This window comes from Eumetopias jubatus, unplaced genomic scaffold (genome assembly GCF_037043125.1).
Source record: "Eumetopias jubatus isolate StellerSeaLion01/CBP00866 unplaced genomic scaffold, mEumJub1_p1.0 scaffold_8, whole genome shotgun sequence".
Taxonomy (NCBI): Eukaryota; Metazoa; Chordata; class Mammalia; order Carnivora; family Otariidae; genus Eumetopias; species Eumetopias jubatus.
This window is the reverse complement of record NW_028274814.1, coordinates 16,649,249-16,676,835: the sequence shown is the minus strand read 5'-3', so window position 1 is coordinate 16,676,835 and position 27,587 is coordinate 16,649,249. Positions and strand designations below refer to the sequence as shown.

Below are 27,587 nucleotides of genomic sequence, written 5' to 3'. Positions count from 1 at the left end.
TTAATAGCATCCAGAAACTCTTCAGAGCATGGAATAAAGTGAGCAAGAATAGACTAATAGGACCTTTTGAATTTAAGAACAGCGAAGCAATCTCTTCATTGATTGAGGACCCTCCTCTCCCTCTCCTGTCTCTCTTAAGAAACATAAACACTTGTACTTTGCACAGGGGCTGTTTTCAATTAAGTATCCAGTAATAACTCTGAATTCAATACAACCTTATAAGGGCATTACTACAGTTCTCCCCATTTGATGGATGAGGAACTGAGGCGCTATGGAACTACTTGTTCAAAGTGATATATCTATTTAGTTGGGGGGAGGTGGAATTCCAGCCCAGGCAGCCTGGTTCTAGAATCTATATTTTTTATCAATATGCTTTGCTACCTTTCTTTGTATTTGTCCTTTTAAAATTAGGCTAACTAAGCAAAATAAGATGTAAACTAGTGCGAGGGCCGGGAAGAGTTAACTCGGAAACACATCCCGGAGCTGAAAAAACAAAAACAAACTAGCAAGCGAATGCCTGTTAAAGCCCCCATAGGAAATTCAATGGGCCTCCTGTTTCTTTAAACTCTCGCTTTCCCTCGGGCGGACACTTTACAAAGCAGCCGCGGCGGCGGGACTAAGATCCAGCGCGCTACCTTCCTCCTCCCGTCTTGAGGGTCTGGGGTCCGAAGGGGTTTCTCGGGGTCAGTAGCTGAACACGCTCGGGTTTGCTTTCTTCACACTCCAACCAATGCTACACACGCCCTCCCGGGAATGGCGAACTGCAATTAACCCTTTAGCCCTCAGGAAGACCCCGCCAGCGGCTGGCATCTTCACGGTGCGAGGGCCGCGATTCCCCCCGCAGCTGTGCGCGAAGGCGGCCTGGGGGCCAGGTGGGCGAAGGCGCCGCTGGCGGGGCTGCAAAGGCCAAGAGCTGGGTGCAGGATGGCGCCCCGGCGGCGTGGAGGTGCAGCCCGGTGCTCCCCTCCTAGCTCGCCTTCCTCGCCTCCTCTCCTGGCTCTCCGGGCAGCCGGCTGCTGGGGGCGCGCCGGGCTGGAGTTGCCCTCTCACTCCCCCTTGCTTGGCTCCTCCGGCTTAATCTCTCCGCGACTCCTCTGCCAGCCCCGAGGAAAGTGCAGCCATTGGACAGGTCGGTGCTAGCTGCCGGTTTCGGGGAGGAAGGTGGGAGAAGCCTGAAGGAGCGAGGGGGAGGAGGGGGGAGGAGGGAGGAGGGTGCAGCGGCAGATCCGGCAAATTGCGAACTGCCTTCCCTCCCCAAAGTGTGGAGCAGAAGCGCGGGGGAGCTCGGCGGCGGCGGCGCCTCCTCCACCACCAAACTCCCGGGGCTCAACGGGGCTTGTGGCCACCTCCTCCTAACCCAGGAGGAACCCTTTCCCGATAGGTTTTGGCCTGACTCCCCCCGCTCCCCCCCATTTCTTTCTTCTTCCTCTTCCTTCCCCCCCCCTTTTTTAAACACACATTTTTTTTTTTTTTTTTCCTGGCTTTGGACCTCAGATTGCTGCAGCCCTAGCCTTCCCTGGGCTCAGCTCTTTAGGGCTGCCCATCCCTCCGGCTGCGAGAAAGGACGCGCGCCCTGCGTAGGGCGAAGAAAAGAAGAAAAACTTGTCGGAGGGGTTTCGCCAGCCCACATTAACCCCCTTCCCGCAAACCCAAACCTCCCGCCGGGGCCATCCCAACACTGGGGAAAGTTCCTTCTGAGCCAACAGCCCTCTTGGATTTGGAGAAGGCAGCCGCGCTGGCTGTGGAATTAGATCTATTTTGAACCCGGTGGAGCGTATCGCGGGGGCTCGGAAGTCACTATCTGCGGGCACCCGGGTGTCGCTGCCTGTGCGGAACCGAGAGTTTGCGAGACCCGGCTGCAAGTGGCCTTTCCTTCCCGCAGTTGTCCAGTGTCTGGGGTGAGGGCTGCGAGTGTTGTGGCAAGTTGCGAAGAGAGACCCGGAGGTCCAGAGAGAACTGCACTCCCCCTCGCTCTCCCTTCTTCCTCTTCCCAGCTCCTGAGTGTGAAATCCCATCGAAATTTACAAAGGCCTCCAGGTTCAGCCAAGACCGGTCCGCAGAGCTTTGCCCCATCGTCCCCATTCCCACCCGGAGCCCCGGAGCACAAGGCGCCTGGGAAGGACTGGAGGGGAGGGGGAGGGAGGTCGCGTCGGCGGCATGGCGAGGTTCCCGAGGGCCGACCTGGCCGCTGCAGGAGTTGTGTTACTTTGCCACTTTTTAATGGACCGGTTTCAGTTCACTGAAGGGGAGCCTGGAAACCAAATCAATGGTAAGATGCACTTTCGCTTGTTGATTTTGTGCGCAACTGAAGACCTCGCTAACGCCCCCCTACCCCCCATTATCAGCCCACCCCCACTTTGTGTGCCCTTGGGAAAGTTATTGCAATTGCTTTTCGGGTAAACTTGGGCTTTCCGAATGGGGAGAAGAGGGTTGGTTTAGAGAAGGCGACTGGGGGTTTTCTTGAGGCTTTCGGGCTTCCTTCACCTGAGCGACAGGGGGTGGTACCGTCTCCCCAAGTCGCCCAGAGAGGGCTCTGGTATGTAAGAGCAAACCTTCTGTAGATATCTCTCCCAGGAACTGGCATCCCTGGGCAGTTTCCCCTCCGGCTCCTCCTGCTTCCCTGCTGCCGCGACAACTAAGCGAGTGCGTGATGGGGGCTGTGGGTGGGGGACGTGCTGGCAGCCCGGTATGGCAGGGTTTCCCCCCTAGCTGGAGAAAAAATTTACTGTGGCCGCACCTTCCTTCCTTAGGTGAACCCCACCTCAGCTCCCTTTAGCTGTCTGGGGCTGAACGGGCTCTGGAAGTGGGGCGGGGTAGGTGCGGCGGGGAGCCGAGGAGGGGTGGAGGTGGCACAAGTGGGGTGGGCGCTCCTCTGGAGACCAATCCCTGCCCCCATTGTCCTCCGCCGGCCGGCTTCGCAGACAGGCCCGAACGTGTCCGGGGTTCGTCCAAGTGCCTTGGCATTGCCCACACGCGGAGATCTGGTCTTTGCTCCTTCCCAGTGGCAGTGTCTCCTGCTCCGGCGGATGCCAGCCAGGTGCGCGTCGGGTCGGGAGCCGAGCCCTCAGGGCCAGCGGGAAGCCCGCGAAGCAGCCCTCCACCCGCGGCCGTCTGACTCTCTTAGGCTAGGCTCAGCCGAGCCGAGGTCCAGGTGCCTCTCGCGACACTGCCCACTGAGAACTGGGTCCTGCTCACCGTTTTTGCCCCTCAGGAAGAAAGTGAAGAAACAGGCAGAGAGAGAGCTCTTGGCAGAAATTTGTGAACTCAGGTTAGACTTCCAGAGGAGGTGAAATGAACAAAAACATTTGGAGGAGAAAAAAAAAAAGGAACAAAAACTTTCTGATTAGGATAATCAAGGTTTTGTTTTGTTTTAATTCTGAAGGTGGGGGTTGTGGTGGTGGTAAGTGCTTCCTCAGAAAGTATACATGTGTCCACAAATGTCAAACATGAAAGTCGCAGACTGGAAGCCTACCGAGGTCACTTGGGGACTCCAGGTGAGGTGAATCTTGGAGAAAGTCCTTGAATGAAATTTACCAATCGGAGACCTAGAAATTGACCAAAACACTGTCTCTACCCCTTGTGTAAATTCTTATAGAGAAAGCACAGATTCTGACTCTGCGCTCCAATTTATGATTGGAGGCGTGTGTGGGTTGGGAGGAGGGGGCAACACGATGTAAAACTGTGAAACACTTTAAAACTCCATTGTTCTTGATGTTAATTTGTCTTTGTCACGTACAATTTTGTTTTGCATAAATGGACATAGGTTGTTCTTTACTAAGTATCATATCAGTAGATTATCCTTTCTTGTTTAATTCTCTGATACATTTCACTGGCTTAAAAAATTAGACTTTTACCTTATGGTATTGATATGGTATCACGACATTCATGGAATAAGTAGATGCTTAAAGAAAACAATTTATTTCATCCCAAAGGAGATTAGAGAGATGTGTGTGCCAAAATGCATCCCAAGTTGTTTATTTGAAAACTCCTTTGGCAGTGAAAATAAATAATGCATTTACAGTAAAAAAATAAATAAAATAAAGGTCAGCAAATATTTTTTCTGAGCTTCTTTCATAACGATATGTTACTGAGAGAAGAGTATGTATACGTTTTCTATTCTAAGTTCTCAAATTGAGGATGAAGTGAACATTCCATTCTAAAATCGACCAGATAATTAAAAGCTTTGTGGTTTAGAAAATACCTAAATTGTTCAACATAAATGTACAGGTGTTACAAACTAATTATAAACTAGTATCTGTGGTGGAAAATTACTCTAGAAACCCATATATTTATAGGATTGAGTAAAAAATGAATGGCTTTTAAACTTCTTGTTAAATGTTTTGGAGATTTATTGCAAACTGAAGTCGCTTCTTTACTGGATATCAGTCTACATATAGTTGCTGAATAATCTTGAAGTTAAATGGTTAGCCTATTGAGTATATAAAATATAGCAAAGAAGTAGAAGAAAAAATAGCTTCCTTTGTAAATAGTCTAGGTAAAAGTTCAACATGGGGAAATTTTTAAAAAGTCCAACCATCTTGAAATTTGCCATGTAGCAATCAGGATTTTTATCACAGACACTTTGGCACAGGGGGGAAAAACCTGATTTCATAACAGGGACATTTAATTATGCATTGCTTTAGAAATGCTGCAGTTGATTTTATTGCCACCAGAGGGCAGAGAAACTGCTATTTTCTCCTGTTCTTCCCATTCTTTCCCAAATGTCTCAGATTAATGATCTTCAATACTTTTTCCTATAGACAATATTTTTTGATATTTCAACTTACCATTTATAAATGAGAGGCAGTTTGTAAAAATAAGTGTTTATTTCCCATGTTCATTGAAACTAACCATTCAGCGTTTATATAGCACCGCCTACATGTAAAGATCTATACTTTGAATACATTCTTGTGGTGTACTTGTATAGTAGAAAAAAACAAACAACTGTTATTGTATCATTTTTGGAGATTTTTAACAAATTGTGTAATTCTCAAAAACGTAGCTTTAAAATATTTCTTATGATTAAAAGTTCATTATCATATAATGAATTTATTTTTAAGATTGAATGTAATCTACGTATACCTCAGAAGTATTTGCCATACTAAATACTTTTTCTCAACACAACTATTTAGAGAAAAATAAGTTTAGAATAATTCTAGATTCTATAAATCTGAATTCATCTCTGTATTGTTATACATTCATTTCTATATCCTAAGTTGATTGAAAAACAGTCTAGTAACAGTGTCAAAGGAGAAAGATGTATTAATGTCTCAAAGAATTCTAAAATTTAAATGAGGACAAAAGGCCTAAAATTACATAGTTATTTTGGCCTGGTTATTATTCTTGAATGTGACTTAATGCAACAAGGAAGTTCAGTACTGCTATATAGAGAGCAAAAATAGTTTAGTACTCCAGGGAATTTCCACTATTTAAACTTTCTAATACTGCTATGTACTAGAGAGAAATAGTTCATTTCAATGATCAATAGGTCATTTACATTTATGTTAGTTGTTTCTCTATTGGGACATTTTTCTATTTCTGCTTTCATTGGAGTTAAAAGACTTAGTTTGGGAAATATTACTAACTTGTGGAGTTTGTTATGAGAGTATCTCTGTTGAGACATACTGTCAGTAAGAATTTTCTGTTTGCATATATACCTAGAACAGAAAATTATAGCAGAAGTGACTATTCTCTATAAAGTACATGTGGGTCAGATTAATGAACAAAGGGCAGGTTGATTTTTAATCAATCAATGACTCATGATTGCATGCAAAAAATTTTAAAACACAAAATGTGAGAGTCTTTTTCCTCTAAAGAATAGATCCAAGTTGAAGCCTAAGATTGGGTAAGATTTTTAGTTCATGGCTATCTGCATAGAGACCTAAAATTATTATAAGTAGGACAGTGTGTGCGTTGGTTAAGTTTGATCTTCAGAAACAAGTTTTTATCAAGTAGAATGTACTTGAGTACAACTTAGTAATAGAAGATACTAATTTGCTCCAAACAGGTTTCTTCTCTGCAAGGTACTTTCCTGCAAAGATAGAGACAACATGGATTCTTTTCAATTAGTTTGGTCTCCATTTTTTGTTTCCTAAAAGATATTTTCTATTGTAGAAGCAGTATGTTTATGAAGATAAATGAATTGATCCATGGCTGTGATCATGAGATCTGAAGTCTTGAGCTATTTCCTACCACATTAAATGTGTGTTAATACCTCTTTTCCACTCCTCCTTCCCAATCCATCTCCCATCTGTCCATCTTCTACTTTTCCTTACAGGCTTATCTCAACTGACACCTAGCACCCTCCACAGAACTCTGCCTTTTTAAGGGCTCTTGCTTGACTCTGCTTGCTAGAGGAAGAGTTGTTGTTATTGCTTTTCTTCCCCCTTCCCATTTCTGCATCTCTTTCATATACTTCCTTAGACCATATATCATGTTCTTGAGGTTAGGGTCCATTGTCATTCATTTCTGAATCCCCTGTGGCATCTACCCCACAGGCATGCAATAAAGAGCTGTTGAACTGACTGAACTGAATGGAATTATAGTTCAAGCTGGACTATTGCCTTGAATGTCCCCTTGGGAGACTTTCAAAAATACTTTTTACCCTATTTATGACTTTTTCCATTAGTAAGTTGGAAATGAATATATAGACAGGTTTTACAGATTTAATGGTTTAAAACAAGAGGGTAGGATCCTGAGGTCTGCTGAACTGTCATAATGCTTCTGGTGGATAATATTTACCTTAAAGCTTCTATTAATAGAACTTTAAAAAGTTCATTCTAATACTCAACTGTACTTCTGGTTTCTGAATGAATTTTTACTCATGTTCTTAATCTAACACCTTAAAGTACAGTGTGTATGTGTGTATGTATAGATGTGTGTATATATATATATATATATGAAAATGCATATGCATGTGTGTATATATGGTGGTCATGTGTTTTCAGTGGAGATTAACACTATTAAATAGTTTAAACAGTTCTAGTTCTTTGTGAAATTACTTTTGAATTGAATTGTGCTCAGGCCTCATGCCATTAACCTACACTGAAGGAGGCTTTAAAAAAAAAAAAAGTAAAAAAAATGAAAACAGTCTCATAAAATTTGTTATGGTGACTGTTTTGGGGGTCGGGGGGATTGGTGGTACCATGCAATGCATTTTACAGTGTCTGCTCCCTGAGTAGCTGAGGGCAGGAGGGAGAGCAAAAGAGAGAGAGATTTTGTATCTTAATAATAGAGTGGTTTTTTTTGAATTAGTTTGTTATCTTCTGCACATTGTGAATAGTGGCTGCATTACCTCTTAAAATTTGGTTTCTTGAGAGCTTAGAGCACAATTTCTAGCCAACCTCCAACAAGTGCATAAACCTTCTGGCCTTCATTTTTTTTTTTTTTTTTTTTTTTTGGTGGACTAGCTTACCTGGTGCTTCATCTTCTCTTTCCCACTCATTTGTTTTTATCTAACTTTCCTCACTTAAAATCTTGTATGTGTTTTAGAGATGGGAAGTAAGTAAACAAAAAGTAATCACTGTAATATGTAAGGTTATATATTACTAAGTTGCTTTTCAGCTTTCTTTTAATCTGACTAATTCCAGCCCTTTGCCTTTATTCTGAGCACATTTTCTCAAAGCTTTAATTATCTCTTTACAGTACTGCACTCTGAGAAGTCTTTCTTCTTCACTAAGGTTCACACAGGATGTCTCCCCTCCCCATCCTCCAGACAATGATTCTGTTCAACTGAGGAAGTTACTGAAGAATGACAGACTAAGTAGGGATGCTTTTATTAAGACAATTTATGCCACTATTTATTGTGTCACATATTGCTTGCTCAAATTGACACAAGAATATCTGTGGGAAGAACAGAGTATAAAATACTCTACATTGTGTTGCAGCTGGACTTTGCGCTCATTTTATATTTATCCTCCGGCATATTTTTCATTTTGCCCTCTTTTCATTAATAAGGTGGTGAGATGTGGAATGGTGGTACAGATTTGGGTATTTAAATAGAATTTGAGGTGTCAGGGACCTGTCTGGAATTAGGGTAGCCTGTTAAAGATTGCAGATATGAATATGAAGTCAGGGTGTGTGGCCTTCCTTGAAATCCAGAGTTTTAATCCCTTCTTCTGGACGTCATCCAAGCAGATGTAAGCACTAGTAGCTCCCCTACTTTTTCTAAATTAAAATCGGCCATAGTCACTGTTTCTGCTTCAGATGTTGTAGTAGAGAGCGGCCTGCGGTTTTGTTGAGAGGGTCATAAAGGCAAGGGTTGCAGAATGACTTCCCTTTTACTTTTCTGGAGTCTTTTTGCTTAGTTTCTCCCTTTCCTCATCCAATATTTTTTACTACTTAATTGGAAAATTTTCATAGAATCATATTGCTCAAAAGTCTCATCCTGTAGGTAAGGTGCTTAGCTCACTGAGGCTTTGAGAATATAGTGAATGTAAAGAGGTTGCCCTATGGATAAACTGCATAAAAGTCAGAATTTTTAAGAGTCACTTTTCTACATACTCCTCTAAGTGTTCATTGATAGCAGAAGTGTAAATAAAGTTGACGCATTTTCTTTAAGCACAAGGCTTGGTAAGTACACCCTGGTTTGTTTCAATCAGGATAATGTTTTCTTTGGTCCGGTTGGCATATGGAACATTCAGCATGCAATGGCGTTTTTAAGGTAGTGATTTTGGTTAACACACTTGTTAATTGTGAATATGTATCTGTAGCAGTAGCTGCCAACTTTTTGTCTCTGAAATCCATGATCTCAGCATCCAATAAAATACTTATTTCCCTAAACCCTAAAAGAGAAGCAAGATAGGCAGAGTTTATCGCTTTAGGATATGAAATTCACAAATTATAATGATTTTCAAGATGTGAAATAGTCTTCTAGGGTGTATTTCTATTATGCATATTTGCTTAACTCTCTTTAGAAACAAACATAGACTGTAGCTATCACTGACACAATAAATCTGATTGCTTAACTGGTATTTTTTGTTTGTTTGTTTGGTCAAAACAGCCCACTGACCTTACAGCACGCAGAGCAGGGAGCAAGTTCAATGTTATATCTGATTATTTTGACTGTACCTTCCCCCATTTCCTTCAATACATCACTGTAATCTGCACTGCAAGGTATTCCTGAAAAAATGTACGTGGAATGATGTTTGGTATCCGGAATCATATTCTCAGTGCATGTGGATTCCTATTTAAAGGGATCCTGTCCTGAACTTTTGATTAAAAAAAAAAAAAATCAACCTCTTAATTATTTTGCTAGTCCATAGTTTCATGTTTAAAATTAGATAAAGTGTACTATATGTACATAATTGAACTATGAAAAACTAAGAAACAAAAATTGAGCAAAGAGACATATGACTATGTATTTTCATTTTTGTTCTTTGGGTCTTGTTTGTTTGGACTGGGACTAGAGAGGGTTTTTTGAGGGTTTTTTTGTTCACACAACAAAAATTTCAAGAGTATTTTAATACCTATTTGACGATTCTGGATGCCCTATAAAAATAAAGTTGACTTTTAGTTTTAAAAAAAAATGTCATTTCACATTAGTATGAAGGCATTCTTGTTATATTTACAGAGATACTGCTTGGTGTTTTATTTTCATAGCTTAATTAACATCATAGGATATCCTGTGTCTTGGGTGATGTATATTTGTATCTGTTTTGATTTGTAACTTGGATTTTAAAATTTTGCATAGTTTTTAAAATGTCTTTTATTCAAATTAAATTTCTCCTATTCAAGTTAAATGGATTTTATGAAAGCATTTCATTTGGCCTGAAGTACGTGTAAAAATATTTCCTATATCAGAGTATTGTGGTAACATTTTTTAATATGGCAAGTCTTGCATAATACTGATGAATGTGTCATGAAACAGTTTTGGTTGGGACTGAATTGTGTAATAACTCACCACTTTAATATAATAATAATAATAACATCACTTGCTGTTTTGTACACACATATTACATGTACTTGCATTGGTCCTAATTTGTCCTCAGTTTCCTCCTCATCTTCCAGTTATTTTCCCACAATTGATTTATCCGTCTGCCGTCAATCAGTGTAGTTACTTAATCGGTGCAGTTTTGAACACTCATGCTATCCGTATCCTTACATATGTGCCTTCATGTTCAGATGCAGGGGTTACTCTGCTTGTATTCAAAGACAAGATTCATGGATTATTGGGCTCATGAATGTTCTACTATGAAAGATGATGCTTGGTACAAGCCCTGCTAGATCTTCCAAGATTAAGGACTTCAAAGATAAAGGTGGGTGGGGGAATCCTGATAATTATCTCTGTATGGATATCACACAATCTTAATTACTTTCACTTTATAATAAGTATATCTGGTCGGGCAAACCTGTCCTTCTGGTTTGCGATCTTCAGAAGTGTCCTGGCTATTCTAGAAAACTTTGCGTTTTCTATTATCCATTATCTATTTCAAATAAACTTTTCAGGTTTCACTAACAACTCTGTTGGACTTTGAAGTCACATTAAATCTCAGGGTCATTTAGTAAAGATCTCGACTTCTAAACACCTTGGAAGCGATGTAATTTCTTTCCAACAACATCTGAAAAACCAGAGCCAGTACCATGGGATTTCATGACAAATTGTTAATAGTAACTGTTTGGCAGTGATCTTTTTGAGTTGAAACAATGTCCTTAGATTGAGGACTAGTGTTTTCCTGATCACATCATGAAGCTAATGGTACATTTAATATTTCTTAGGAAATACAGGTGGAAACCATTGGTTAATTAAAATGAGCAACTCAACTGAGGGAAAGAATGTGAATTCCTAACTTCTTGGAAACTACTATAAATGAGGGGTGAGGACTAGGCAAATAATATATGGAAATGGTGACACTTGTACAGTGTCCCTTTTAGTGACCCTCTCTGGACCAGCATAGCAATTCCAGGCAGGACTGTAGGTTTGCTCCTTCATAAGAAACAGCTCTGGTGGGGTGCCTGGGTGGCTCAGTTGGTTAGGCGTCTGTCTGCCTTCGGCTCAGGGCATGACCCCAGGATGCTGGGATCGAGTCCCGCACCAGGCTCCCTGCACAGTGAGGAGCCTGCTTCCCGCTCTCCCTCTGCAGCCCCCCTACTCATGCTCTCACTCACTCACACTCTCTCTCTCACATAAATAAAATCTTAAAGAAAAGAAACAGCTCTGGTGAGAATGGTAAAAGCCCCTGGATTTAGGATTCTCCTTAAGGTTTTCTCTTTAGCTAATTAGTATCAATTTCATGGGAGATTTACACTGAAAGAAAGTATACTTTACAAATTACTACCATTTAAAGGTAATAGATTTATGATTTTCTTTAGACTACAGGCGTGTATAAATTAAATGATTATAATTTGCTTGAGTTGAAAATCCTAACCTCATCTCTACCTCCACACAGTTTATAACTGGCTATTGTTCTGCACTCATGTGTACTCATCTGGATATTTTTTAATCAGGAGTAAACTGACAAGCCAGGCAGTCTGTTTTATTTCTTTGTTATTTAGCCTTCATTATCTTTTTAACATCTGTTGTTCATTTTAGATATTTTTAAAAACAAGCATGATTCAAAGTCATTCTGCAGATTATAGTCTCGTTGTCTGGACATTGCAAAACAGCTTTATGCAGGAAGCCAGGCTTGTGCAATGTCAGTTTTGTCAAGCTGTTTTTAGGAGAGAGGTTTGTAAAATAGGCACAGCCGATAAGAAGCCAATTTTTTTAAAACCAAGGACTGATGTCTGGCTCCAGACTGCTTTTCTCCATCCTTCGTTCCATTATCCTGGCTCTGGCAGGCCACTATTTTTTCTAGCCCACTTTATTTCAATAGCCTCACACCTTGCCTCCAAAACTGTCCTGCTGGAAGCCATTCTTAATTCCACAGCCTGAAAGATCTTTCTAGAAATAGATCTAGCTATGTCATTCCTCTCTTGAAAATGTTTTCTGCCTTCCTATTGCTCTCACCCTAAAGTCAAGGCCTTCAATAATTTTGTCCTGGCTTACCTCCCTGGATTCAAACTCATCAATTCCTCCTTCCTGCTCTCCCATTTCCTGAGCACACACTCTCTCTCCTCTGAAATTGCACACACCATTCCTTCTTCTTGGAGCAGGCTTTCCTTCTCTCTGGCTATTTGCCCTTCAGGTCTCAGCTTAGATTTGATTTTTGGCATATTAAATAATTTTTTTAGTGTTCATTTGCCAGCTCCCAGTTCTAGACGAATGCCTCACTGAAATGCACTCTGCGCATCCTCATCATATTACTTATCATCATCGGTAGTGTAGTCATGTGAGCTGCCCAAGGTTAGAGGCCATATGTGACTGATCACTGCTGAATCACTAGCTCCAAGAATAGGAAGTCCTCTTTGAAAATTTGTTCAACAAAAGAATCTTGTTGTTAGTGTTCCACTTGTATGATATGCAGTATTTGTTCAGATTTATTACTCAAGAAAAGAATTGTGTACCCTATTTCTACATATTTCTTTGAGCAGAGTTTTTAAATCATCATTTGACATGCCTCAGATTTAAATATCAATGAGTCAAATGTATAGGCAAGCCAGAGATAGAGTGATTCAGAGTAAGGGAATTTTCATGCTTTTATGAAGAATTGAGAGTTCATTTAGAAATAATGGTTTAGGAATGATTAGGTCATTTACTAAGCTATGAAGAACAGAAACTTAAATGATCATACTTTAATTAATTATACTTATTAATTAAAACTTTAATGATTTATAAACCAGCAACTTGAATTGTCTGAAAACATTAAAATTGGTTCATTTGCTTCTCTAGGGGGAATTCCATGGTTTAAAAGGACATATGGATAAACAATGAAATAACAATTAATTGAACCATGCTATTTGCATAATTTGCATAATTGCCAGTTCTCTCAAAGCTAAAGATGCAACCTGGGAAATAATAATAAGATTAGATATTAAAAGGTTTCCAGATACAAATCACTGGATAGACTTTTAACTGTTTTTTCAACAAAAGACTCTAAAGTATCTCCTAATGCTGTACTCATGAATGTGAGTTAATGCCTTTCAAAGTCCTGAATGTGATCCACTTGCTGGAGTTTGCATGAGTTTGGGTCAGCGTCCTTTGTGTGCTCTATAACTTGTGTTTGCTATTTTCCAGGCACATTTTTTATTACCTTTGTCTATTTGTTTTTCTAGAAACATACCCAAAATTCTTTCTGTATTCCATACTAGTTTTATGGTGTGAACAACTGATATAATTTGCTCAGTATCTCTTACCCCTTTCTTCTAGAAACAGTACCTTACCGGTGTTTCGGACTGACCTCTGTCTGACTCTTATGGTATTCTCCTGGGCCTTCTGTCATAGTATCATGCTTCCCCACGACAGTTCAGCATGTGTTCAGGTGGCTACTGATAATACCCCTGTGTCGTGGACATCAGATCAACTAACCCTTCCCTTTTAGTCCAGGGAAAAAGTCAAGGTCTTCAGTAATTGGTCCTGGCTTACCTCTCCAGATTCAAATTCATCACTTCCTGTTTTGTTTTTAAATATGTCTGATGGTTGCTGCATTAGGAAGATAAAAGTCTAAAGCCATGTGTAGGCAGTCTTAGATTTCCCAATAGCATAAACCCGAAAATTCCAGTTTTTGAGGTGAGATTGATTACTTGCCACTAAAAGGTCTTGGTAAATACATGTTTTTTTATTATATTGCTATTTGAATAGGTATTTGATTGAGAACTATTTCTCCCACTAAACTGTAAGCTCTGTGAGGATAGGAACCATGTTTCACTTTCCTTTTTTTTTCTTGACAATTTCATATTGCTTGATATATAATAGAAAGCACTCGATAAATATTCATTAAATGAATTTTCTGTGTTGGCTCATTTGGTAGGGTGTCATCTCATTAACCATTAAAATAATTCAAATCTCAGATATCAGGTGGAAGTTGTGACTGTAATAGATTTTTCCCTGTTCCTTTTCTTAAGTAATATTTTGTTTATTTCTCATTTTGCACATTAAATTCTCTTACCTGGGTCTTATTTTTCTAATCTTTCTTTGTGTTTAATCTTGTATCTTCCTTTCATTTGCCCTGTACTTCCTATTATTTTATTTTTGTTGTGGGTGTAGATAAACTTTCCAGACAATAGAAAAGAGAAAGCCCTAACTCTAATGGGTGACACATTGTAGCTTTTGTTAGTCTGTTAATCTGTACCCAGAATTAAAAAGGAGGAAAAGACATTAATAAGGCAAAAGCTTATCCACAGCCAAAACTTATTTTTCACTTAATACTTTTTTTAATTGGGATTTTCCAGACCATTAAGAATTCAAAAATAGAATAAAAATAGTAAAACTACATTTCAGACATAGCACTCAGCACCTGGTAGGTTTTCAATTAAAATCCTTGACTTACTTATTGAGTAGAGGCCCACAGATGTTTATTTTACTTCTAATGAAGGCACTGATTCATTCCTCCATCCATTCATTTATCCAATAAGTAATCAATATTTTTAAATGGCTGGAGGAATAAATTTATGCCTTTATTAGAAGTAAAATAGGCTCTTGTAGGTTAATTAGAAACCTAGGCATTCTAAATCATATTCTCTATATGTAAGTTGGGGATTGCCATATGTTACATACTTATGTGTGATGTGTGCTTAAAATATATGACATTTCCATGGTACGATTTGAAATCCCTTTATAAAGTTCAGATTGCCTAATTTTCATATTAGTTCAGCTGTTCCTCCAACAGGATAATTTCAGTTGGAGGATGTTTCTATTCAGTCAATTTAATTTCATAATTCATCGTTTTAGGTAAAAATAGAACATAGTTTCTATACTTAAGGAAGGTGATCTGCAGGAGAACACAAGCATGAATGTAGCGTGAGTCTAGTGGGAGAACCGTGACAAGCATGAGCATAATGCAGGGACAGACCAGTGCCTGTAGAAGCGGCAAAGCCAGACGAGGGCAGGCAGGGTGGAGGTAGGGGACAGGCCCTGCGGGAGACAACATTCAACTACCTTGTGGTTGTTAGAGGATGCTTCTGATGCCAGACAGGCTTGGGTCCAAACTATGGCTTTGCCTTTTACCAGTTACTTTGTGTGAGAATATTAACCCCTGAGGCCCTCATTTCTTCATCTGTAATATGGGAATAAAATTAGTCATCTACTCCATCATAATCACTGTGGTGAAAAATTTCTGTTCCCTAAAGATTTGGTAAGATTACCCTAGAAACATAAAGAAGTATGGAAGCAGTACATTGAGGGAGGAATGTAAACAAGAGTAAAAAAGTAAGGCAGAGCAAGGCAAAGAATTTTCTCCAGAACAGTGAGCAGTCTGAGGAGGCTTTCACTAATAATTTTAAAATAGTAATTATTGGGGTATCCATGTTTCAAACTGCCAGAGATAATACCATATCATCTTTGGCCTCGTAACAATCAGGCATGCTAGTTGTAGGTTTAGGAAAAACTAAGGCCAGTTAGTGCTTTGACGGCCATGTGAACATTAAGTCGCACAGGCTGCACCTCCAACAGGCTTCGACTTGCGTGACTAGGTTTGGGAATGCAAAGCATTGCTATTTTACAGAATCCTCCCCCTCATTCAGCGATCACCTAGGGCAAGATCTAGATTTGAAGAACATTATTCCAATAAAACATACATTAAAAGAACACTCAAAAGAATTTATTTTTAACAAACCCATGTTGTGTAAAATGAGATGAAGCTCCCCCAAAACAGTTTTCTTTTCTTTTGGCCTGGGCTGAGGACACGAAATGAAATTCTGCTGTGTCATCTACACTGAAGCAAGAAAATAATACTCTGACCTTATTAATGCACTTGCTTCTAGGGATACATAAACTGCTGTATGGGATTACACAATCCCCTTAGATGAGAAGTTAACTTTTTTTGCATAATGATGCCCTATTTATAAAGAGATCCAAAATGCTACCTGCGTCTGAGTGAATTTATCTGAAAAGGTAAGCAATATATGTGTAAGAGCAAGACAGCTGTCCTAAGATTTCATCGGTGAATGGAAGATAAGAAATGTCAAAAGTGGAAATGAGAATGGAAGTCTTTAAAAAACCTAGAGTTCTCTGAGTATTTCATACTTAGCATTTTTTCCCATGACTCTACAGAGGGCTTTGGTGTTTGAGTTGAGGCCAGCCCTATATATGGGCAGCAGAGGTGGGTGCACTCATGGTGTTACTGGAGAGCAATGGAACCACTCCTCATTCAGGTACTAGCGTCTCCTACACTAATGTGTTAACGGTTGTTAACCTAAAGTCATGCTTTGTGTTTAGGTAGTCTATCTTGGGAAATGTCGGTATCAAAAGGAAGGGCCATGGTCACCTACATCCTTTCTATTTGAAACCTATGTAGAATAAGTGTGGGTAAAGAGATAGTTACAGTGTTCAGGATTAGACTTGGATAGGCATGCTCCCTGGTAGACCAAGAACAGCAAGAAGTCACTAGGAGTGTGTGTGTGTGTGTGTGTGTGTGTGTGTGTGTGTGTGTGTGTGTGTTTCTATGAAGGTGGAGGGGTTACAGAGGCAAAACAACAGGAATACCAAAGACAGACTGGGATATAGACAATAAGGAGAGAGGTAGGTAAGCTGTGACAACCAATATTCATTTTGTGTCCATATGTGTGTAGTGTATAGTGCCTAGGTTACCATTTTAATACCCTTCTACTGTTACATTGTTCACTAATATTATCAGAAGTGAATATAATCTTTCAAGATACCCAAATTATCCAATTGGATTAATTCATAAATTGGAAGCAACTGACTTGCTCCCTCATTGTTTCAAAATGACAGACAGGCCTGAATTAAATTGAAATTAATATGCCATTATGTTGGTGTTGATGGTGAAGTTTAGCTCTCAGAAGAATTATTTATTCATTTGAGAAACATTTGCTAGAAGTGTTCTATCTGCCAAACAATGTCCTGTAAAGAAAAAAATACACACACACACACACACACACACACACACACACACACACACATATATATATACCTTGCCAGGTAGGGGTTGCAGTTGCAGTGCACTATTGAAAATAGGGAATTAACCAGATAATTCTAAGAGAATGTGGTGTGTGTGTGTGTGTATGTGAGAGAGAGAGAGAGAGAAACAGAGTGAGCTCTGGGGCATAGGACTTAGAGGGTCAGGGAAGGCTTCCTGGAAGTGTGTTTCAGTTTTGTTTTGAAGTATGTGTAAGCATTAATTAGGAGGGTGGAGAAGGTGGGTACACATTTCAAACAGAGAGAACAACCTGGAGGTTAGAAAACTGTGTGCTCTTTGGGGAGATGCAGTTGCCTGTGGGGAAAGGATAGTTGCAAGACTAAGAAAGAGCTCATCTACCATAGACAGATACAGAATTCACCCCTAAAAGTGACAAATGGCCAATGACAGATTTCTGATAGCTGAATGACGGGCTCAAATAGGTCTTTTAGCAGGGTCTCTGGCACCGATATGGAGAACACATAGGAAGGGGCAGACCTGGAGACTGCTGGATTTAGGAACTGCTGGATTAATAAGAATGGAAAATGATGAAGGCTTCCAATGAGGGGAGAAGTTCCCAGGAACTTTAAGGAATAGAAAAATGGGTTCAGCTTTAAATGTGTTGAGTATTGAAATGTTTATGGGGCATCCCAGTAGAGAGATCAGCTCTAACAGATGGAGGTCTTGGATGAGACTGAGATGTTGAATCATCGGTGTATTAGTGGTGTTGGAAACTAGACAAGAAGCATGAAGAGATAGGAGCAGAGGTTCAAGATCACTGTCCCAGGGAGTGTGGTCTGAGAAGAGTGAATGGAGGAAGGAGCCCAGGAGGGAGAATGAGGAAGGCAACATGGAGAGGGAGGAAAAGCCAAATAAATCATTGGAGTTGACAAAGAGGGATCATCTGGGAATTTACTAAGAGTGGTTTGGGTGGATGAATGGGGGTGAACTGGTGCCAGATTTCAGTAGGGTAAGTGGTGAAGGTGAGTGGAGGAAAGAGAGACATGGACAAAACTAAAATCTTAAAAAAAAAAAAAAAAAACACATGGCTGGGAAAGAAATGATGGAGAGGAAGTAGCCAGAGGGAACATACGGACAAGAGAGAGGTTGTGCTAGTGTTGGAGATTTGAGCCTGCCCGTAGGTATGGGGGAGGCAGCCGGTAGATAGGTGGGCAGATTGAGAATGTAAATATACTATGTTAGAATTGTTGTCTCCGGGAAGATGATTCTAGTTCTCCCAGAATGCAACTTGACTCAAGGAACACTTTATTACGTGTAAGAAAGTTGCTGTGATATCTAATAAAAATTTAATGAAGGCTTAGATGATATCACATTTGTGTAACCTGAGATCCTTAAATCCATGAAATATCTCAATAAAATAAAGAGAAAGGGAACTTCAACTTAAGACATAGCAGCAGGAAAAATGAATGTTTCATTTATTTTATCAGTTAAGTCTGGGCTATAAAATGGTCGTAAGATGATAAATAATAGCTGTATTATAGAAAAGCGTATTTAAGACAGTTTCTTAAGTTTCAGGCATTTTTAAAATTTTAAGCCAACATGACACCCTGAAGGAAAAGGAGTAATAACTTCATTGTTCTTTTACCAATAGGGAGACCAGGAATTCAAATCATCAACTGAGGAAAGAGGGATGTTTTCTTTCACTGTAATTAATTGTTGTGGCTGTTTTCAATATGAATTTTTATAGTGATTAAAACCATACTTGGCACATAGTAGGTGCTCAATAGCTATTTGTAACCTAACCTAACAGTTATTTGTATATAAGAAACCAAGGAAGTAAGGGTCAAAATATTTTTTTCGTGAAAACTTTGAAACTCTCTTCTCACTAATGGCAAACTCTTATAAAAGAGGTATTTATTTCCTTCCAAAATTGCCTGCAAGGTAAGAGTTGCTTTATAAAAATGTTAGAAGAGTTTAAAAGGACTGATTCTTATCATCCGTAACATGCTACCCAGCAAGACATTCCTGACCAGCTTGAAGTTAAAAAAAAAAAAAAATCAAGCTTATGCAAGTTTGAAATTAAAAAAAAAGAGAGAGAGAGAACAAAAGTTAAAACCAATAAACCCTTCTTATCTGTAGGCTGTCTTTCGAGAAAGATTATAAGTTTGTTTCTCTAGTAATTGGAACATTGCTCCATGTCCTCAGTGTGTGAGTGCGTGTGTGCGTGTGTGTGTGTGAGTGTGTGTGTGTGTGTGTGTGTGTTTGGAGGTAGAGGAGGGAGATGGGAAATGAATGAGTGGGGAGGAAAGTAAAAAATGAAAAATAGCATGGCTTAAGTCAGGTTCTGATAATTTAATGATATTTATGGATGCACCATAAGGTAGTTACTTAGTTGGTGTTTTCTTAAATTGTTTGTCCTATTTTAATTTTGTAATGCATTGCAAAGACCAAAACAACAAAATACAAAATTCATGAAAATTGTTTTATAAGACATGCAGAAAAGCTAATGCGCAATGGAAATGTGCATCCATCTACAGTGATACTTCAGCTCTTAACTGAGCTTATTAGGTCATTTATCATTGTTTGTCCATGTAAATTGCTTTGTCATAAACTTTCCTGTAAAACAGAAACACAGGCCTCTTGTTTTTTTGTTTAGTTTATTTCTTGTTCAATGAAAATCCTTAATATTTAACCCTTAATATTTAAGACATTAGTAAAAAGTCACCATCATAAAACCATTTCGTTTTTGTATCACTTCCATTTTGGTGAAACAGAAGAAAAAAAGTTATAATTCAGTGAATTTATGTAACTTTTTCTTAGTAAAACTTCCAGGCTCTCAATACTCACTTGTTTGTCTGGAGTAGATTATGTTATGCTTTATTTATGTTTAAAAGAATTAAAACAGCACCAGTTGTTGATATTTTACATATTATTTGCTAACTTCAACTCTGTAGTGTTTTCCAGCATGTAATAATAAATGCAACATTTTAAATTTGGGATCAAGTGCATTTATGTCCCAATAAAAAAGACAAATCAGTTTGTTAGTCTCCTTAGCTTAATGGAAGTTTTGAAACAACTTTGAAAAATGTAAGATAAATTTAAGTGAAATATTTACTCTTATAGAGCAAAGATTGAGATATTAGACTGATATGAAACCACTCAACTGGTACCTTCCATTTGGTTGTTTCCGTGACTACCAGAAAGCCCTCTGTGAGGTCTTCTCACATTTCTTTGCCTTTTTTGAGTTCCCACATGTATTGTGAGCACCTGTTAATCTGGTAATCAGTTGTACATTTCATTTTTAATTGCCGTCTTTGTAAGTCTTGTCTCTTGAGCAATTACACACCCTTTTGAAAGAAGGGACAATAGGCATTGGGGTTAAGTCAATACTTGTGTACAGATTTACCTTTTTTTTGACCCTGGAAGATAAGGGACTCAATGTTTTTCTTTTTTCAACACTGGCCATTTTGGGGGCAAGAGTTACCTGCCTGCTGGTGGTTTTCCTTTCCCGTTATGCCTGTCAGGTCCCATACTGCCACAGGGTGGTCTGGGTCACAGATGGAAGCCACTGGTGGTGCTGAGTGGTGGCAGACACTTGGAAGTCAAATGTGGGTTTGAAATCAGCCCCACCACTTCTTTGGGCACCTGCTTCACTGTTCTTAGTTTCTTTCTTTTTTTTTTAAGATTTTATTTATTTATTTGACAGAGAGAGACAGGGCAAGAGAGGGAACACAAGCAGGGGGAGTGGGAGAGGGGGAAGCAGGCTTCCCGTGGAGCAGGGAGCCCGATGCAGGGCTCAATTCCGGGACCCTGGGCTCGATCCCAGGACCCTGGGATCACGACCTGAGACGAAGGCAGATGCTTAACGACTGAGCCACCCAGGCGCCCCTGTTCTTAGTTTCTTTAAATAATGCACCACAGAGTTACTGAAATATGTAAATAAATAATGTATGCAGATTGCTAATTTTTTATATAACCCACAATTACAATAACAACATCAGTAATAATCACATCTAATTCTCTAATGAAAGAAATCCAACTTGAACTAGCTTAATCAAAGCTGGGAATTGGGGTGGAAGCCTCACAGAGTCCAAGAAGAACAATGTGACCAGGCCACAGGAACAGGAACTCTCAGAGACTCTGTCATTTCTGCACCTGTCTGTGCCTCTCTGGACAGACTTCCTCTGCTTCGCTGGTCCCCATAGCCAAACACATAGTGAGTGCCCTCAGGCCTCAACCACTCCAAAATGGCTTGGCCTGATACATTTCTAGTCTAGAGTTCAAAAGTTCTGGAAAAGGACTGCATTGTCTACCTCAGAATCGTGGCACCGTGACCAGGAGACCAGGTTCCATGAAACCTTATCTTTGCATGGTATAAATTCAATCACGGTGTTCTTTTGCTTAAAGACTTCTAATGCCTTTCCATTAATATAAATATAAAATCTGCTTTCTTTTCCATGGCCTGCAAGGCTCCGCATGAGCAGGCACCTGCCTACCTTTATGATCGCATCACAAACCACGATTATTTATTGTTTATTTCCTGTGACACAGAATATGCTCCCCACTCAGGTCTTCCTTCTGTGTTCTTCTTGTTACCTGGGTCTCAGTTCAAATGTCATCTTTTCATAATGGCTTTGCTGACTACTTACTAGACAGTAGCCACTCTCTGAAATTACCTTCCCCCTCCCCACTTAAAACAGGTGTTTCTTTATCTTTTCCACATACTATCCCTCCATTACCATTAGATGGCAGAGACCTGGTCTACTGCTCACTGCTGGATCCTTTGCCCATGGCTTGGCACACTGCAGGTTCTGAACTACTGTTTGTTAGAGGAATGCTCTCTTCTTGCAAACATGCAGATGGAGGTAGGTTGGGATTAGAGGCAGCTCTGTTTCCAGAAGGAAAAGAGGTGGGATGAGTAGGCAGAATGAAAAGGCCACTACACACTTGTATGTCTACAAAACATTTTACCATATGTAATACCTTATTTACTCTCCATACTGATCCATTGACTTTTTTTCCCCATTTTTTTTGTTGTGCTAAAATACACATAACAAAATTTACCATCTTAATCATTTTTAAGTGAACAGTTCGGGAGTATTAAATAGACTTATAATACCCATCACCACCATCCATCTCTATAACTCTCCATCTTTCTCAACTGATGCTCGGTACCCATTACACACTAATTCCCTGGCCCTGGCAACACCATCCTACCTGCTGTCTCTATGATTTTTGACTCCTCTAAGTACCCCAGATAAGTGGAATCATACAATGTTTGTCTTTATCTTTTTGTGACTGGCTTATTTCACTCAACATGATGTCCACTAGGTCCCTTCCTGTTTTGCATGTGCCAGAATTTCCTTCCTTTTTGTATATATTTCACATTTTGCTTATTATTCATCCATCAGTGGGCATGTGGGTTGCTTTCACATTTTAGCTATTGTGAATGATGCTGCTGTGAACACTGACTTTTATCAGTAAGAGAAAAGAAGTTAGGAGATGAAGAGACTTGTCTAAGATGACACAGATGGTGAGAGCAGGGAATGAACCTCCTACTCCTACTGTACCACGGACAATTATGTAGTGAGCTTTCTCTTTAACCTTTTCCAATTACTTATATAAATGTCTTTCTTGATCATCGTCAAGAAATTCTAATTTTCTTGATTTTATATGTATGTAGGTAAACTTTCTATAATTTATACTGTCTTAGTATTGTAAAGCCAATAGCTTGTACCATTTATTCTAAAACCTTCTATTTAAGAGCATGGGTGTCTTTTTGTTCGAAGGAGTCTTCCAATAAAGAGGTTTACTCATGACACTGATTGAAATTATTACTCATTAAGAACACCAATTGTCTTTGGGTTAGTATTCAATAAAATTAATTGGTAAATTGGTGTGCAATGTTTACTTTGTGAATTTAGTAATTGCAGACTTAGTAGTTGCTTCAGTGACTCTTCATGTCTAGAGTGAATAGCAAAAAAAAAAAAAAATGGCTCTAGAAAATACAAAAGCCTTCAATTTCTCTGGGAGGTATTTTAACTATTACCACCATCATTCAGCTTTTATGTGATGTGTTTAACACTGGCGATGCTTTTGTTTTCATTGTTGTTCTGTTTTGGAATTACAGTGTGGTGGCAGCCTGTTCAAAAAGGTCCATTAGAATTATACTTAAAGGACTAGCCTGGGTTTCATTCCCAGTCCCATGAAGTCCTGCTTCTGTGATCTTGGTAAAGTAACTCTACCCTCAATTCGTTGATTTTTCTCCTCTGTAAAATCGCAATAATAATCTTCACCAAGTTATTTGTGAGGATTAAAACAAAATATGGAAAATCCTTAGAACCCAGTCTGGTGCATAGAAAGCGCTCATTAATGATAAATTTTACAAATATTCAGTGGGTATTCATGTGTATTTGTGTACTTTTCCAAATGTAGACTTTGAGCCTACATCCATTTACTTTCCTGTGGCAAGTTAAATATGCTTTAGCATTTTATGATAACAGAGGTTGACCTGGCATCCACCTGTTTTCATTTACTTAAAAATAGCCATTTAGATCTTCAAAAATCTAAAATTTCAGAGAGTCTGAGTAGGCTAGGCAGTAGAGGGTTTTTGGTTTCTTTGGTTGGTTGGTTGGTTGGGTTTTTTAAAAAAATGATTTTTGATGTAAGGGGAATAATTGAAAACAAACCCAGGAAGTTTATATGACTTTCAGAGGTCACGACATTAGTTATAATGGCAGGATCTGACTAGAATGCTCTTTCCATTTTATGGATATTAAGATAAATTTAAGCTTAGCTTATTAAAAGTCAGCTTAGCTCATTACAGCTTAGCAAGTTCACAGCTCCAAGACAGACTACCCTGAATAGTTAGCTTTGATAACAAAAATGTAAAAACACAATTTATTAACAAATTGCACTTCATTATGCCTTGAGCAACAATATATACATTTTATCCCTTGCTATTTCATAAAGAACCTTCTCATTTATAGGGAAACATAAAAATTACTGAAAATAAATTACTGTAGGAGGGTAAGAGCTGGAATATCCTCATTACTGTACTATATATCATAAAAATAATACTATGTGGTTGAGGAGAATTTGGTGAGGAGCCTATATAATTGGCACATAATTTCACTTTTATTTTGGCAAAGCAGTGAACATTACTGATTAGATATATACTAGTCATGTCATTGCTATTATCAAAGAACTGATTATGACAGGGAAACAGATGTCAGAAAGCAATTACACTAATAACAACATGATTACTGCCGCCAATTTAATTCTAGAAGCCTGTCTAGAATCCTTATGAAGCAAAGAACTTTCCTCAGCTATATAGAATAGGCACTGATCTGTTTCCCTTACCCATCACAATTTAAAGCAAAACGTGCATACCAACAGTTTTGATTTAGATGTATCCCATAACATTAGCTTTCCAATCCTTCCCCAAATCTTAGATCTTTTTCAAAGTAATTTAATTACTTTTCAAAGCTTAGCTTCAGAGATGGAGACTTTTTTTTTTTTGGTCTGTTCATATTTATTTGACCACAATCTCGCTAGAAACGTGTGCATTATGATAGAAAATAAGTCCATGCTCGTTCTTTATTTTTCAGCTTCCATAAGTTTCTACCTTGCTACTCGGTGTCTCTTTTGGTTTTCTACCTTTTCTCACTAAACTACAGTGTATTAATCTTAACATTTTGTGCTTTTCCTTATTTCCTCCAAGTTACAAATGCAATTTCTGTCAGTTACTAGATATTTTAGAAAATACAAAGTAGTATAAGGAAGAAGAATCTTGCCCATCACTCAATGGCCAGAAATGACCATTACTAGGATTCGGTGTGTTTCTTTCTGTTTATTTTTTATTTTATTTTTTTTTAAGATTTATTTATTTGAGAGAGAGCAGGCATGCTGGAGTGTAAGTGGGGGGAGGGGCAGAGGAAGAAAATCTGCAAACGGACTCCCTGCTGAGTGCAGAGCCCAAGGCTCAGGAGATCCCAGGATGCTGAGATCCTGACCTGAGCAAAAACCAAGATCAGATGATAAACCGACTGAACCATGCAGGCGCCCCTAGTTTTGTTTTTAAAAATCCCTATCTATCATCTTTATTCCATCTCTTCTGGCTTGACCACTTACTAACTGTACCCTCAGTTAGATTTCTGTGCCTTCCTTTACTCATTTTTTAAAATGAGAATAATAACAACTCCCATCTAATAGGGTAACTTTGAGGATTAAAGGAGTTAATTCATGATTAGCAGAGGGCCTAGCACATAAGAAAGTCTCAGTAAATGCTAACGATTGGTGTTCCACATTGATTATTTATATATTGTTTGCTTGTACTACAATATATAAATACTACTTGTATTTATATATTGTGTGCTTGCACTACTACACACTGCTTGTAGTAGTGTGTACATTATAAAAGAGAAACAGACTAGAAAGTAAAAGAACAAAGCACCCCAGTGGATGATCTGCTCTACTCCCCATTGGAGATCACTTGGGATAGGAAGTGAAAATTAATGAGAGGGATAAATGATAATGTTTACAGGTGTCTTCAGATGACTATATTTACTTTGAAGTTTCAGAATTGGAGTAGGACTCCAAAGATAGAGAGTACCAAGTTTCATAAATAAGGGCTTTCTGTGTTTTTAACTGAATGGAGATAAGATTTAATTAATTAATTAAATTAATATTTAATTTGAAGCCTGTGAAATAATCACCAGTGTATGTATAGTAACAGGTTTAAATACTGGGATTATTTTTCAGGATTCAACCAAATGTACCCACTTTCCACTCCTGCCTCTTCCTTCATAAAATATTTCCTGGGACGCCTGGGTGGCTCAGTCAGTTAAGGGTCCAACTCTTGATTTTGGCTCAGGTCATGATGTCAGGATTGTAAGACTGAGCCCTGCATCAGGCTCTGCACTGGGTGTGGAGCCTGCTTAAGACTCTCTCTCTCTCCCTCTCCCTCTGCCCATCCCCACCCTACCCCTCTCTCTCTTTCCCTCTCTAAAGAAAAAAAAAAGCTTCCTGACAACTACAGACCCCAATATTCTTGCCCTCTCTTGATTTCTCCTCTATTTGACCTACTTGAACCTTGACCATTGAACCACTTTATTCCTCCACGTGTCTATAACACAGAATAATGAACATGTTTAATAAATCACACTCATTCTGACTTTAGCTCAAATTAACTGAAACCCAAAGCCTAGAGATGATCTGTGAAGTCTAACTTAAAAGAAGCTCTTCTCTGGTTGGGCAAGGTGAATTTGAAGGTAGCTAAATATGTTACAAATTCAAAAGAAGGTCAGAGATCCAAACTTGTGGCTAGGCTTTTTCCTCGTATATGGATAAATGAGTATCCTCCTCACAATTGTGCTTTCTTCATAATGTGTACCATAAGTGTGCCCTTACTTTTTTCTGGATAAGGTCTTTTGCCATCTGATATCATGTTTATATTATCTGATGTAATATAAATAAAACTGATGGAAGTATTTTTTAATTTTATTTTATTATGTTAATCACCATACATTACATCATTAGTTTTTGATGTGGTGTTCCATGATTCATTTTTTGCGTGTAACACCCAGTGCTCCAAGCAGAACGTGACCTCTTTAATACCCATCACCAGGCTGACCCATCCCCCCACCCCCCTCCCCTTTAGAACCCTCAGATTGTTTCTCAGAGTCCACAGTGTCTCAGGGTTTGTCTCTCCCTCCGATTTCCCCCCTTCATTTTTCCCTTCCCACTATCTTCTTTTTTTTTTTAACATATAATGTATTATTTGTTTCAGAGGTACAGGTCTGTGATTCATCAGTCTTACAAAACTCACAGCGCTCACCATAGCACATACCCTCCCCGATGTCTATCACCCAGCCACCCCATCCCTCCCACCCCCCACCACTCCAGCAACCCTCAGTTTGTTTCCTGAGATTAGGAATTCCTCTTATCAGTGAGATCATATGAGATAGAAGTACTTTTTAAAAAGAAGTGCAGAGATATGTCTGTTGATTGTTTATTAATAGAGTTTCTCTAAATACTTTGACTTAAAAAAATGTTTTTATTCTGTATTATATATGCTTCCTCTAAGTAAAGCTTTCTCCTTATATCACTTTTTTTCTATAAAACTTACTGACCTTTCAATATCTATGCAATTATGTATTATTTCTGCAACAAGGATGTTGATGTCCCACCAATGTTGTCTTAAATCCTATTTAGCACAATTAACCTATTTATGAATATCATTTGAAAATAAAATGTTCATGTGGTAAACATAATTTGATGCATTTAAAAGGATAACAAACGCATTTGAATAATTTCTTATGTTTTATGTTTGTTTTTATCTTTCATAATTTAAAGCTAGCATATTAATGTGACAATTATTCAGTACTTTATTTTTATGTTCTGTATTTGCAAAATTTCTTCTGGATTTCCAAAGTGTCAGCTGCTCTTATGTCCAGCATATCTCCGTAAGAACTCCATCCATGGGTGTCACTGGGAACTTCTTATTAAAATATTTTCTAGTGAAGAGACATTCAAGGAGAGAAAGATAAAAGTTAGGAAACAAAAGTGGAAAACTTAGGGAGAAAAGTAATTAAAGAATGAAAAAGGCAGAACGACAGTACATTTGTATATATAGAAGGCAGTGGTCCCAACATCAGTTACCTCGGTTTCTCT

The 27,587-nt window shown here is 39.0% G+C and overlaps 1 protein-coding gene and 1 pseudogene across 1 annotated transcript in view; both read left to right on the top strand.

The window, feature by feature from the left end:
• The first annotated feature begins 924 nt into the window (after positions 1-924).
• On the top strand, positions 925-1,902 carry LOC148163666 (uncharacterized; annotated as a pseudogene).
• Positions 1,498-27,587, top strand: part of PLXDC2 (plexin domain containing 2) — a 468,788-nt gene continuing 442,698 nt past the window's right edge. The window contains exon 1 of the mRNA XM_028114162.2: positions 1,498-2,269. Coding sequence (XP_027969963.1) covers positions 2,158-2,269 — 112 coding nt within the window. The 5' untranslated portion in view covers positions 1,498-2,157. The remainder of the gene's footprint in view (positions 2,270-27,587) is intronic.